Genomic DNA, 15,735 nt, shown 5'->3' with positions numbered 1-15,735 from the left:
GTTTTATTGTTGCCAGGATTGCCAGGATATGGCTTAATATAACATTAACATGGAAAATGAGAGTAAAACTGGGAAAGCTAAAATTAGCCAACATTTTGGACCTCTCCTTGAACTTTTATGGCCCTTTTATATCTGTAGCAGGATAATACTTTTGATGTTCACCCAACAAAGTGTTCTGCTGATTAGAAAAGTTAACACACTGTGTAAAGATCAACAAAAAAGATGTCAAACAGCAGTGGAGGAAATACATTTGAAGAAATATACTTTACCGTCTTTTTCTGGCTTGTGGTTGGACAGAGGTAAAGTGTGCACAGATTTCTTTTGTGAATTCTGCTCCACGCTGCTGTTCTTTATGGTGTAAGCAGCTATCCCATTCCCAGGGGATACAGGAATCTGGCAAAACTTTCCTGTGAAGCTTGGTGGGCACAAACACTGGTCCTTTTTCATACATACACCACCATTCTGGCACAGCATTGGGCAGAGAACTGTTAATGGAAGAAAAACAGAGGTCATAAAAAAAATAAATACTTTTGAACTTTGGCACTCATAACAGTTCTCAGGAATTAGTGAGAGGTAATACTGGAAAGAACGTGGAATGGCATTCTGACATAAATCATAGAAAAATAACAGATAAGATGTGAGAAGCAAAATATGATAGATGTGTGTGAATTGCATATGTGCAGCAAAATGTTGCAGTCAATCAGCCTTCTGCCTTTATCGTCTAAAGGTGCTGAAGAAAGCTGGGGCCCTGGAGGCTGTCATTTATGTGCTCGGATAATAAACAGCTATGGTGAAAGATCCAGTTTGTGCTTTTTTCTTCATTTTGGATAGAGTTAATGTTCCCTGTATTTGTCATGGTGACCATTGTCACTGGAACTAAAACTGAGGGAAAATCCAACATTTTGAGTTGCCACCAGAACGACAATAGAAATCTTCCAATGGGGACAACAGTATCAGGCATTTCCCTCACTTTTAGGAGATGCTCTCTCACTTCCTGTTGTATCTACAGTACAAGAAGTGAAGGGAAATTTCCCAAATGGGACACACATAGCAAAAACAAATCCCCCCCAAAAATGGTACGGGTTTTAACCATCCCACTGCTTCAAATGTTTCCCTACTTAACTGCTACCAAAATTCCACATCAATCAGATCTGGCAATCATTGAAGCTGATGGGATATCCCATATGGGGTATGGAAGGTCAGACTGCAGCTTAGAAACACTGTAAAAACTATGTAGCTCTTGTCTCATGGTTCCGTATTGTGCAACATCACTCTGATACTCCAGTGTGTGTGGGTTAAACGTCAGTGGTCTTAGACAGAGAGTGGTGCTTGGAGCCAGGGAGGGCTTTTCTATGGGGCGCTGTTAAGCCCTGGCAACTGGGACACTAGCCTGAGATCCACAGCCAAAGGTCCCAGGTCTCGGATAAAAAGCTAAAAGGCAAGAACAAAGCTAATTTGACAAATCTTTAAACTGAGTGGTATTTATTTTTACATATCCCACATATAGTGAATAGCCCGTACAGCAGCCCTTCGGTTCGACTGAACCGAAGGGCTCAGGCGGCCGAAGGATCAGTCGAAGCTGCGGCTGGATCCTTTGGCTCAATAATGATTAACCCCATTAGTTTTATTGTACCTTGTGAACCGGAGTTTGGTTTTAAATATTGTAGCTGCAGTTTGGGTGGGAAGTTATATTTTTACATGTGATTTTATGATGTCCTAGGGGACATAAATCAAGGAGAGGCTTGGTTGCTTTTCAGCACGCTCCTTAGAGAGTCTCTGCGGCCCACGCACACATTACTGCATAGCGATATACGCGTGAGAATGATGGCAGCACACACTCTGCTGTAGGCCACCAGAACTAGTCAGCCTTAATCTGGTGACTATTCCACCCACAAAAACATCACAAGTGAGCAAGTCCCTGTGCACCGAACACCCAGTGACAGTGAGTGGAAGCAGAAGGAATAAGGGTAGGTCCAGGAGATTTTTTGGCCCACTAGATCTCAGTCCAAACATCCCTCCCACCCCTGGAGCCTTTACTGTGCCGCAGTCTCTGATGTAAAGCAGACACTAGAAGACACAGCATTGAAAATCTAAATGAGCCTGGGTGTGTGTCTAATGAGGTAGGGCGCATGGTTAACTCTTATAGCGTAAAGCAGTACAAATTCGTTTACATAAAGTTCTTGAAGCATTTCAACATTGTAGGCAGAAAATATAACATAAAACCATACTCACCTATTAAGATTTGAACGTAAACGTCGACCCAAAACCTACATTTTTTTAAAGAGTAGGACCCTGTCACTCGATCCGCGGCCCTTTAATACTTGCTGTGTGGCCCATTGCAGACCTCAGCAGTCAGTAGTGGTTGGTGGGAGCCTTTATTTGTAAAGGGCTGTAGTGGCAGTGATCTCTGATTGTCTCCGGCTGAAGGTCTCCAGTCTCCAACCACTCCTGTGGGATGTCTGCAGTCTCTGACCATCTCTGTTGGTACGTCTACAGGTTCTGAGTCATCTGTAGAATTATGTGCAGCCCTTTGGTGCTGTGAGCGATGCAGTTGCTGTCCCTCTACCTTATGATAATCTGGCAACAACTGAAGTAGGGAATGGTTAGAACCTCTGTCAGGTTTCATTGCAATCTGTATCTCCAGGGGATGCACAGATACCAAGTACCGTACTTGGTACAAGTACTTTTCTAGCTCCAAGACTGGATTAGAGAAAAACTCAAAAGTTAGGAGGCAAATGCCATTTTTAAGGAGCATTGGCTATGGGGCTCCTGGGATTTGTGCATTCCTGTTTTAATCTATGATTTGTTTTATGTATATACTATATACATAAGAGATGCACCAATACCATTTTTCATAACCCGCTGCCTCACTTCCTGATTGCCTGAAAAACCGGTGTTCTATCGAAAGAACACAAGCTTCACTTCCCCAGGCTGCCTGGCTTCCTAACTAATGAGGAAGCCGGTCGACGGATCATGAGGTGCCGCCCGGCTTCCTGATTGGTTAGGAAGCTGGCCAATCAGGAAGCCGGGAGGTGGGTCATGACGTGCCGCCCAGCTTCCTAAATTGGTTGCCTGGCTGCCTAGCAACAAGTAAAGCCAACCTCCCGGCTTCCTGATTGGAAAGGAAGCCGGCTCCAAACTCCCTCTGTCAGATGTAGACCTCCTTCTGACTGGAAGTTCTGGTCAGAGGTAAGTATCGGATCATTTGGGCAAGTACGAGTACTCATCCAAATACTTGGTATCGGCACCGATACCAACACTAGTATCGCTATCGGCGCATCCCTACTCATAGCAACAACAGCATCATAATTTCAGGACCTTCAAAAAATAATATCTGATTGTCTAGTATGTGTGAACTGCAGTCTGCTGCCTGTCTTATGGCCGTAGCCATTGAGAGATTCCAGAGTATATTTTATATAAGCATAGGTAAGAGGAAAGCAGAGAAGAATGACTGGCAGATGTTAAAGAATGTCCTTGGACAGTTGCCCATATATGCATAAAAGCTTGTTAGCAATCTGCCCTTATTAGAAGGAAAGGAGGGCGCACATGAAACACTCTGAAAATTAACAGGGAATATACAAGTCTATTGAACAGTTTTAGGGCTGTGGCCTCAGCAGTTTGGAAATGCTGGCCTGGCACTTAGAGGAGAACGCAGCCTGACAAGATCAGAACGTATAATGAACATGTACAGTTGTGTGCCAAGAATGGGCTGACAGACCGAGAGAAGGGGGAGAGCAAGGCAAGTATGTGATGAGGAGGAGTGTAGCAAAGGATAACGATGAACAATATACTGTATTAATATAACGGGACAGTGCAAAAAGCAATGCTGAAGTGCAAAGTGCAGTAACATAAGCCATCAATCAGCTTTTACAAGGTCAGATCAGAGAAAGATGAATTCCGATTGGTTAGTGTAGATTGCTGCCCTTTACACTTTAAAAGGTCATCTTGGCTTTTATTTACGGTTAATATTTAAGCTAGAAGGGTTAAAACCCCTGTCAGTTTATTTTTGCTGTCTGTGTCCCACTGGGGAGATTTCAATTCACTTCATTTTCCAGAGATAAGTAAAAGTAAATCTCCACAAACTTGGGGGAATTCCCCTTTACAACAGTTTACATGAACAGGTGTCCTCCTTGCAAGATTTCACCTGGCCTCTTGTTCTGGTGACAACTCTAAAATTTGGGATTTCCTATCACTTTTTGCCTCCAAGACAGTGGTCTCCAGGATAAATAGAGAGGGTTCTAATCCTTCCCTACTCTATGCCAAAACCAAAGCAAACAAAGTTTTGGCTATACAATATGCTACCCCTAAAAACTAATTAAAATCAGCTTACTTTAATTTGGTAACATTAAACTGCTGAACACTGATTATGTTTGGTTGGTATTGGCTGTTGCCTGTGGAAAATGTATTGTGAAATTGGGTTGGAAGTGGCTCTGGATCTGAAGCAGCCACAACGTCTGGTGTTGTAGCTTTGTAGTGTGAGTGTGGTTATTAGTCAACTCCACTTGCTCCACATACACTCTAGACACAAGGGGACCTTGGATGAAGCCTGCGAGCACAACAGATAACTGGGAGACGAAAGATTATTGGGAGATAAAAGATCATCAACAGGATAATTAAGTATAATGACGTTTTTTTCTATAACTGACACGTTTCAGTGGTCAAAAAAATCCTCCTACTTCAGGGCTAAACAAGTGTAATTAAATATATACCAACATATAATCTGCAGGTTTGGTAAAAATTGTGAAGAGGGAGCATGGAGCCAACCAATCAGGAAGCCGGGCAGTGTGTAATGACTTGTTGCCCGGTTTCCTGATACTGGAAGTTCCGGTGTCAGGGTAGGCAACGGGAGCACTTTGGCAAGTACGAGTACTCGACCAAATACCCAGTATCGGCACCGATACTAAAATCGTATTGGTGCATCCCTACCAGTGACCAAAAAAGAAATGAGGGTAAATCTCCACAATAGGAATATGGTTAAAAAAAAAACCTCTGACGGAGTTTCAAACCCTTCCCAGTTGTTATCCAAAACACTAAAAAATGGATGTTATCGTGTGATCTACACACCCTGTTCTGTTTATAGTATACCTCTAATCCAGTCATATATCTCATCCTTAAGGGCTGCACCAAGATCAAATTTGGGTTTAGTGAACCACACCTTACGGATCATAATTGCCAGTTTACTTGAAATTCTATCATAATAGGTATCGTGCAACTTGAGGACTTGAGCTGTGCGGCCTTGCTATAACCTCTGTATTATAGACTATAGAGCATGTAACAGTCCTTATTCCTGATGTAAACCTCACCACAGTTCTGCAGTGCCAGAATAACCATTCTCTCGGCGACACTGGTTTCCGGTGTAAGACGTTCGGATTAGTCAGCCTTGGATTACTTACATAGGTCATTAGTTATAATAATAAACCCTCTCAGTGAAATGTCCTCGGGGACGTATTTCAAACCTGGAGAGTGGTGTTCCGCACGTCAATCACTGCTATGTGAAATTACATTAAAGCAATGCAATTGCTCTGTATACAAGTAAGTATATACAGGCATACACATATACAACAGCCCCTCTTTACATGCAGGCATATATAAAGAAATCATAAGATGGGAGAAATATGGAGACTCATTGCTAATCTCTTCTTCTGAAAATGCTAGCACGGTGATTCTCTAGCTTGAGTAGTTTCTAAACTATCGATCTAGAATATGTATGTAATTCATAAGTTCTGACTTCACCCCAGCTTCATTTGCTCCTTGCTTGTCTCTGGTCAGTGGCTCAGTAATTACTGAAGACAGAGGGTCAGTTTACTGGTATCGGTATCAGTGCCAGTACCGAGTATTTGGGCAAGTACTCTTATTCACCCAAATGCTCCGATACTTACCCCCGATACCGGAACTTCCTCTGACCGGCAGTGCCGCGGGTGAGAATATAGAGGTGGGTAATGACCCGCTTCCTGATTGCCCGGGAAGCCAGCTCCATGCTAGCAGAAGTACCGATATCAGTACTCGGTATCAACGAGTACCAAAGATAAATATCGGTACTCGTAACCGAAAAAACGGTATTGGTGCATGTCTAGTCAGTATTAATATCAAAACCAAAGAAAGGAATCTACCAACCCTCTAGGTCTGGAGCCCACATTGTTTAAAAACTATTCACACCCAACACAATTCCTGTTTCAGACTACAACAGCCTGTTGTAGTCTGAAACATTAAAAGGGGTGCAAAACTTTCTCACTGACTTTAATACTGACCCTTTCACACTCACAATACTGACCCTTTCGGACAAAACAGGAATCGTGTTGGGTGTGAAAGTATCAGTATTAAAGCCACTGAGAAAGTCTTGCACCCCTTTATATGTGCTTTGCAGCTGGCTTAATTATTAGCATCCCAGATAGCAAGGATAACTTGCCACAAACTTGTGTCAGGGTTAAATTGTAATTCTTGTTAACTTGCTGCACACATTCCTGGCAAGTTGTAGACTTGCAGAACACTTACAGCACAAGTTCTAGTTGACACTTTTTGAATTTGTAGCAAATTTACTTGGCAAGTCTACAGCAAGAGTCCTGCAGGTCTTATCAAGAGCTTTGCAAGTGTACAGCACTTTTGCACAGCACATTGATCTGGAGACTTGCAATGCAGACTTGCTGTAACTGTGCAACAACATTGTGAAGCTTGGCAAGTCTGCAATAGCATAGCAAGTCATGTTCAAACTTGAAGCTCAATTGCTCGCTATCTGGGATCATGGTGGCAAAGCAACTTGATATTGTTCAGAACTTGAATTTACTGCTTGGTACCGGCAAAAGGATTCAAACATAAACATAGCATTCCTACTTTATGCTATATATTTTTTCACCTTTAAAGGATCAGTCCACCCAAGACAGACATTTATCAGGGTCATTCACTAAGCTGCCGAAGGCAGCCAAATGAATGACCGAGCCGAAGTGAACAGAGCCGAACGACGTTAGGCTATTCACTCCAGCTCAGTACGGCTGATTTCAGCTGTACATTGGCTGATTTCAGCTCGACTTCGAATCAGCCGATTCAACATCTGGATCAGCTGAGCCGAAGCTCACTCGCTGCCGTTCTCCCCATGTCACATAGGAGCCGAACGGCAGTAAGTGAATAGCCGAATGCCGCCGAGTAAATGAATAGTGAAAAAATATATATATTTGTAAAAAATTAAAAAACAACTGGGCGGAGCTAGCAGTGACAGATAGCTCAGCCCGACTGTTGGCCAACACTTGCGAGTGTCTTCTGGCCAATGAATAACAACTGGGCAGAGCCGGTCATAACGCCATGGCCGACTCCGCCCAGTTGTTATTGTTTAATGACAGATCAGCATCCCCAGGTCATTTGGGGACGCTGATCTGTCATTACAACTGGGTGGACCCAGCTGTCATTTGCGGGGTGAACCGTGTACAGACATCTAGCCGACAGCTGGCTTTACAATTGTAAACAAGGTCCCCGGTGGCTGTTTAAATGGGCCCGCTGTCAATAACGTACTATGTATGCCACTGGTTGCCATAGGGTTAAAGCTTGTATAAGATTTTAGTAATAGGGTTTACATATACTTTAATAAGAAATTGCCCAACTCCCTAGAATAGTTTTATAAATGTCTCTAGTGTTTTTATTTACATTCTTAGTGATCTATGCTTTAGTGATTCATGTGTTAGATTTCAATAAAATAACAGGCATGAAGGTAAAAGCACTGCTGAGAGCTCCCCATGGGCTGACCTAGAAGTCACCATGGCAGGCTTTACTTGTTAAGTATTTAAATTTATACAATAAATTACAGAATGCATTTTATTGATGCATTTTAAATGCCTTACAGTGTTTACAGGTAAATATGGTAAATTATTGCATGATTAGATACAAATCTTGGCTTGCTCATCTTTTAATACACAATGGAAAGATTATAGTAATCAGTGGAAATCATAAAGTGTAACTGCAGCTTTAATGCAATCTCCATTCAATCATACGAAGAGTTTGTACTCCATGCTCCAGGGGAGAACACATTCTCCACTGAGCTGAATGGAGGGTGTGGTGCACATTTGTGGGCTTGGGCATAACGATTTTGACAAAAGGGATCTTGCATTAGAAGTGTTTTTCTCGCCATACAAGTCAAAGGGATTGCAAAAGTAGCTTCAAGCAGCTTATAAAAAGGTAAAAAGGTAAAATTCACCTATGGAGGAACCCAGATAGAACTTAGAAGAATCTCAAACTGATGTCAAAGGCATGCAGAAAGCTGTATTTGCTCATTGACACAAGCCTTTAGATACAAGGGAGTAATGTAATGCTATATAGAAACTGAGTGGAAACATGTTTTTGATTCAGTTATCATGAAGAATTTGAGTTCTGTGTAATTCTGGTTTCTGGTTATTCTTATCAGGCTTTGTATTTGTTTTGAAATTTGTATTGAAATTATAGTATTGTCACGGGAGCGAGCTTGGAGCGGTGGCTACTTTACAACACATACAGCGGCCATGGGGAACAAAAGTAACCACCCTCCAGAAGGAAGGACAGTGTCAGCACCAATTCAGAGATGATTTCAGGATCTACAGTGATACACAAATAAGATATTTTTTATTAATAGTTAAGGTACTTGAAAGCATTTTTAAGATTTAAGTCCTGCGTTTAGTGTCACTTTAACTAGTGGATGGAAGGGGATAGTAAGATCAACTGCTACATTCTGGTATTGTGGCACCCCCAAAAAAACTGCCTGTCTCCGGAAAAACTACATGAGCTTTTTTCTGGGCAGATCAGCTCAATTTTTCCCCATAGACTCAATAGAAAACGCGTGTCGATTATTTTGTGTGTTTTTTGAGCGTTTCCCATTTACAGCAACATGTCACAGATCTGCTTACAAAAACGCACGAATTAGTATACACACGGAAATGCGCCAAAAACTTGCATAATCTGCACTGAAACGCTGTTGTCTTGGTGTGAACGGTAGGTGGGGGGTTATGTTGACCATCTGGCTTCAATCATTAACAAGTCATTGAGACCACTGTGCTTATCAGGATATTTCTCCTTTTCTGACCTTCCTGTTCTACATGTTTGTTGCAGGTCAGCGGCTCTAAAGTATTTAACCAAAATGGTCAACATGACAGCTGGGATCCTGTGGTAATCAGAAGGGGGGCTTATTCGTATTCCACTTATGACAGATTTCCTTTAATGTTTAACCTGAACCAAACCCCTAACACTGATCTAAAAATGAAGTTAGAACTTATACAATACAATCAGGGCCGGATTTCCCACAAGGCCAATCAAGACCCGGCCTCGGGGCAGCAGGGGTGTGGAATTCCTATCTCTCGACGCCCAGAACATGCAGTTGTTTTCTACATTTAGCCCTGTGTTGGGCAAGCAGGGCAAAATGAACAGCGGGGAAGCCACCACTTGATTTGTACAAGTGATCTCAGCGATGTCGCCAAGATCACTTGTATGCATCCTGCATACAGGAGGGAGCATTGAGGAACCTGGCATTAGGGTAGCAGAGAGAGTAAATCCGGCCCTGAATACAATCTCTAGTAGCATGCCTGTAGTCTATGAGATCTGTTAGATCTATCAGCGTGATAGTTTTTTGGCCAGAAAATTTCATATGGGGGATAAGCCCCCCTTATGTAACACCAATTATTCATAAGTTCTCTGTAAGTATGTGAGATCTAACATTAAAACCACTTGATCTTATCTGATCTAACGGAAATTGCATGGGGGGGGGGGGCTAGCCCCCCTTATGTAATACCTTCTATTATATTTGTTTTTATGTGAAATATCTCTGTAATTATGTGAGATGTAACATTAAAACCACTGGATCTTACTGGATCTGACGAAGATCTATTAGCCTGAATGTTTTTTGGCCAGAAAGTTTAATATGGGGGGCTAACCCCCCTCACTAATCATTTAAAAATAGGGATGCACCAATACTTTTCGAGTACCAATGCCGATACTTGGCATTTTTATGAGAGCTACCAGGGTTGCAGTGGTTGCAGCTGGGACATAGCCCTGGTGCTCCACCACTGTCCTGAAATCATTAGTCTGTATTGTTTTAGAAAAACTGTCACATGACAATAAACAAAAATGTATCAGTACTCGTACTTGTAAGTACTTGTGCAAGTATCAGTACTTGTACTTGCAAAAATGGTTTTTGTGCATCCCTTTATTCATATTTATAAAAACAAAATCGTACATTAAAACAGAGATGTACAAATCCCAGGAGCTCCCTGTGCTCCTTACAAATGACAGCTGCCGCCTAACTTTTGAATTTTTCTCTAGTCTAGTCTTGGAGCTCGAAAAGTATCGGTACTTGTACAGAGTACTGTACTTGGTATTGGTGCATCCCTACTTAATAAGTCTGTAATTACGTGAGATCTAGCCAAACAGCTAACTGATCATACCTGATCTAAGAAATAGCTTCCTATCTAATGCAAACAACAATTGATCTAACCTGATCTAACAAAGATCTAACGTACTGCATAAGTTTGGAGGGGCTAACCCGGCTGAGGTACCCAGTCCTGCCCTTTGGTTGCCTGGTCTGAGGGCAGGGGGCTGCAAAATAAAAATGAGACCAAGCTAAATTCAGCTACTTGCACTAGTTGCATTAAAAAAATTTCATGATTTACTGCACTTAAAGGATTGGTGCACACAAAAAATTATTCACGGTTTGGATTAGAGAGTGGGTCCCTTTTAAAGGCCTACACTGATTCATACTGTAGGCCAGCCTGTGGCCTCTTCTGATTCTCAGTATAATTGGTCTCGCTGTTTGCACGCCTCTAAGTGAATTTTTTGGCTTCAGAGGCACGTTTCAGCCGGCAATGGCCCACTGGGAATTGTTGCCAGGACACTTCCTGTTTTATTTTCCGTGGCTCGAATCCAGATGAAGACTGGAGCTGTTTACATGATTAGATGAGGCCCCCTTCTCTAAACTCGTTTAACCCCGCAGATGCTGGACTCACTGACATTTTAAAGGTTGCGTACAGGAAACAACTAGAGGAGAAAAATCTAAATCCGAGGGAGATAAAGCTGTAGTGTTCATTATATAGGCTAAGTAATGACAAGCAAAGATGGGATAAAAACTCAGGCACTAAGGCCTCGTTCACACCAGATGCAGTGTGTTCCGGCCCGATTCTGGCCAGAACGCACTGCCTCGAATTGCGGCCGGCTCACTTTTTTTGTGGGGCAGGAGGGGGCATGGCAGGCCATTCAAGTGAATGGCACTGTAGTCACGCCCTCCGGCACCGGATCGCAAGCACTGCATCTGGTGTGAACGAGCCCCTAGAGCATCAGTATTTACAACCTTAGAACATAACAAGGCTGATTTCAGAAAAATAGGTAAGGGGGCTTTATGGCTGTTTCCCATATTAACCACCTTTGCCATTAAAGTGAACTGTACTAAACATCCTGCCCATGAGCAGATATCACAAGATGTTCCTTATTAAATTCTTTAGTCAGAAAAACCTCTTCTGTGCCCCTCTCTGATTTAGTTTTCCTTGGTTACTGGGCCTGATTTTCCCTTACTTGGAGGCTAAGCTCTACCAACTGCCATCCTCCTGTCCATTGAGAGCGCCATTATGTCCACTGAGCACTCTCATTGGACAGTAGAATGGCATTCAAGGCTAAGCATTGAAAATAGAGGAAGTCAGGCCCCAGTTACAAGTGAAACCAAATCAGAGAGGAGGACAAAAAAGTTTTCGGGACTAATGAAGGTTATAACCGGCATCCTCTGGTGTTTGTTCTTAGGCAGCCTACTTATTTAGTTTAAATGGGCTAAAACAATGCGTGCAAAGTCTTACAGTCCATTTTTATTAGAAAGCAGCTGCAGCCCGAGGAGCAATTCCTGTCCCCTGGAGTTCAGATTGTAAGTATTCAAAGCTGGAGCTGGAGTTCAGATTGAATTTCTTAGTCAAGTCCTTCTAAATGTGGTAATGTATCTAACCAATCACAGCACAGAATGACAATGCTGCTGTCCAAGGGGTGCTCCGTTGCTCCGCCATAGAGGGGAGCCACCCTAAGGCCCTATTCACACCAGGGAGACAGCGTTTCAGTGCTTTTTCTGTTCATATTTCAGCATGTTTTTGAAGCTCGTTTTCAGTTGTCCAATGAGAAACAGGCTCAGCTGCTGAAACGGGCATAAAAAAAACACGTGGAATCGTACGGAAACACGCTGATCATTGAAGTCAATGGAGCAAAACGAGCTGATCATTGCGACAAAAGAAGCTCGGGGACTATTTCAAGCGACAGGTGTATTAGTACGCACAATTCTGCGCATTTGCGTGAACAGCCCCCATAGCAATGTATGGGAAAAATCGGCCCTGGTGTGAACGGGGCCTACATGTGCGCGCGTATCTAACAACAGTCTCAGCACAGGATGACAATGCTGCTGTCCAATGGTGGCTCCGTTGCTCCTCCCACCCTAAGACAGGAAGTGACCATGAGACAGGAAGTGTGTAACTGGCAGGATCACCAGATGAAAATAAAGGGCAAAAAGCCTAAAAAAAGAAAACTAAAGCAACCACTACATTTATGGATTGGTAAGCTGCATTATATTATGTTTTTGTTTTGGGGTTTAGTTCAATCAGAAATGTGAAGTGGCATTTTAGCTCATAGTGGTGGGCACCATTAACTGCTGCCTGACTGTACATCTAAACAACTTCAGCGGCACAATTTTTTGTAGTTTATGTCTTTCCCAGAAGGGCAAACAAGCTAACAAACATGCCACTCTTTTGTAGCAGGACCCCTCATGATTTACTTGTTCAACATTATGGAAAAGCCAACTTCAGCTACTAGGAATCATATTCCTGTACCACTGAAACAATATATGGAATGGACAAAATTCTCAAACATTCCTATATGATGTTGGAACTGCAACAACGTAAATGTTTAGTTTTATCATTCACACAGTCAGATGAGCTCATTTTAAGCCGTACAGCAGAAACGACAAAAACATGTATATTCCATATGAATTGCCTCACAAAAGTTGCATTTGCCAGATTTTCTTTCGCCTGTAAGGAAACACACATTATTATCATTCCTGAGCTAAAGAACGAGCCTGAGAGAGCTGGGACCGGGGGCTGGCTCTCACGCAAATAAAGTCTGAGTGCTTTGACAGCTTTAATCTACATGACAAATGGGTACCTGCCTGCATTCTGATAACGCCAAAAATTTGGCTTTAGGATAAAGGCACCTGCTTAGTGTAACCCCATCAACAGACCTCAGAAACAAAAGTGGGGTACCGCTGCTGGTATTGATGGATTTTAGCCAGTGTGGGACAGATTGCCATTGTCAAGGATGTATTTTTAGCTCAGGGTGTCTTAGACATTACTTCAGTTTTGATTCTGTGATATCAGTGCTAAGAAGTTCCTGAATATTTCCTACCCTAATGCACCTCCTAATATTGAATCCCTCAGGACCCTAAACATGTGACCATCCCCTAAAAATGAGCTCCTAACACCTAAAGCCAAAGCTGCAAATACCCCACTGCTCCGCTCCAGATTTGTGTCCTCAGTACACAACATGGGGGGCTGGCTTTCACCACAGCGCATATAGCATATGTCAATAAAAAAATAGAGCCTGAACCTGACCTATTTTTTGTCATTCCCTCTATAGCAGTACTTAGACTAGTATAAAAATTACCCAGATTAAATCCAACGCTAACCTTAAAAGAGAACTATGGGGTAAATGTTTTTCCCCATAGTTCTCTTTAGGGTCACGGAAGGACATATACCAACCACCTACCATGACCCAAAGCTCAGTATATAGCGGGCTATTGCCCACAATATAGTGAGAGCCAGAGGCGTAACTAGTGACCTCAGGGCCCCGATGAAAGAATCCATGAAGGCCCCCCCAGAAAAAGATTAGATACTTTAAAAAAAAAAAAAATTTAGATAAAGAAAAAAAATTCAAACCAAACCCCCTCCTCTTCCATGTCCCCAGCTTCCCCCCTTCTCGTCCCCAGCTTTCCCCTCATCCCCTCTCACATGTCCCCTTCATAATCTCTGCTCCCTATAACTCCCTCTTCGTGTCAGCAGCACGCCTCTGACACCCAGGAAGTTGGAGCTTTCCATAGAACACAGGCAGTTCTATGGTCGGCAGCCGTTCTGTGTGATGAGGGGGATGGGATAACCCGCTTCCCACTCATTGGCTGCTGCGCCAGCTCGGTCATTCTTCACGCTGCGCCCGGAACAAGGTGAGGGGAGCAGCGTGAAGCATGCAGGGCCCAGGACAGGAGGAAGAGGTCCCGGTACTGATATCAGCACTTACCGGGATATTAAATATCCTGGTAATCAGCGGTTACTACGGGCCCCGTCCTCCTGTCCTGGGCCGACCCTGGTAGTTCCGCCACTGGTGAGAGCGCCGCAGCCGGGACGGATCCCAACAATACTGTCGAGATCAGCCCAGCTGCGTGAGTGTAAATCCACATTTTAATGCATTATTTTAAAAAATTAATATATAAGTGATGCACCAATACCATTTTTCCAAGTACAAGTACTGATGTTTGTCCAAGTACTCACAGATACAAGTACTGATACATTTTTGTTTAGTGTCATGTGACAGTTTTTCTAAAACAATACAGACTAATGATTTCAGGACAGTGGGGGAGCGCCAGAGCCAGGTCTCAACTGCAACTGCTGCAACCCTGGTAGTTCCCATGAAAATGCCAAGTATCTGCACTGGTATCTGAACTAGTATCTGGACATCCCTAGTCAGCACCAATTTAGAGATGATTTGAGGATCTACAGCCGAGTGATACATAAATAAGATACATTTTTATTAATAGTTAAGTCATTTGAATGCATTTTTAAGTATTAATTCCTGAGTTTAGTTTCACTTTAAGGTATCTCTTTCATGTTGAATGAGCTACCAATGCACTCCAGCACACCGAAAAAGAGAACTAACTCTTTTTATATTGTAGTGCGTTATTGTGTGCTGCAACACAAGTCTGTTGCCTTAGTGTGTTGGGGTGCCTTCAAAATGAACGGGGCCATAATGCATTAAAGCAGGCATGCTACAGTTCTGTGCAGTGCAAAAGGCAAAGGTGTGAAGCCAATCTACAACCTTTTTTAAAGCACATCACTCTATAAGCGTACCACTAATGTAAATGAATCAATAATTTCTCTCACCAAGGCTGGCCATACACTTGTAGCTTTTTCATTTTCAGCATGGATGGAAGAATCTCATCTGCCAGGCTTTTATATTCTGACAGCTTGCGCCCGACGTTATCCGATTACCCAACAGTCACTGCAGCTGTTTGTCTGCAGTCATTGTCTGGCCAGCAATTTACGGCCCAGCTCATTTGACAAAAGTTGATCAGAAAATTTACTTTTGTGGAATGAAGTGGTGCTGACAGGGCCACCCAAAGCTGGAATTGCAGCCAAGTCAGCAAGACTTGACTAAAATTCAAATGGAGTATGGCCAGCCATGAACCACTCTGCTGTATAATCACCTGGAGGTTCTACACTGAAAAACAACAGGTCCCCTTGTTTATGTAATTTTTTTTTTTTTTTAATCATACGATAATTCTTAATTGCCAACGTTTGTGACAGGTACACTTAAAGCATTGTCTCAGTACACATGGAAACAATTCATTGTGACTGGACCTGTAACCCAGAGATAAAAGCAGAAGAGATAAAAGCACAGTATCAGAGGGATATTTGGCAATATGCAACCCACCCGTGACTGTTAGTCCAAAAATAGCACATTCAGGTACAACATGATGCAATCTTCCAGCCAAGAATCACTTCC

At 42.7% G+C, this 15,735-nt stretch overlaps 1 protein-coding gene across 1 annotated transcript in view; it reads right to left on the bottom strand.

The window, feature by feature from the left end:
- The window catches only part of LTBP4 (latent transforming growth factor beta binding protein 4), a 75,580-nt gene that overhangs the window by 46,391 nt on the left and 13,454 nt on the right, over positions 1–15,735 (bottom strand). Inside the window, 1 exon segment of the mRNA XM_018565069.1 lies at positions 270–485. Within this exon segment, the coding sequence (XP_018420571.1) occupies positions 270–485 (216 nt within the window).

This window comes from Nanorana parkeri, unplaced genomic scaffold (assembly GCF_000935625.1).
Source record: "Nanorana parkeri isolate BGI_ZX_2015 unplaced genomic scaffold, ASM93562v1 scaffold810, whole genome shotgun sequence".
Taxonomy (NCBI): Eukaryota; Metazoa; Chordata; class Amphibia; order Anura; family Dicroglossidae; genus Nanorana; species Nanorana parkeri.
Note: the sequence above shows the minus strand (reverse complement) of the source record. Positions and strands in the feature narration are given on the sequence as shown.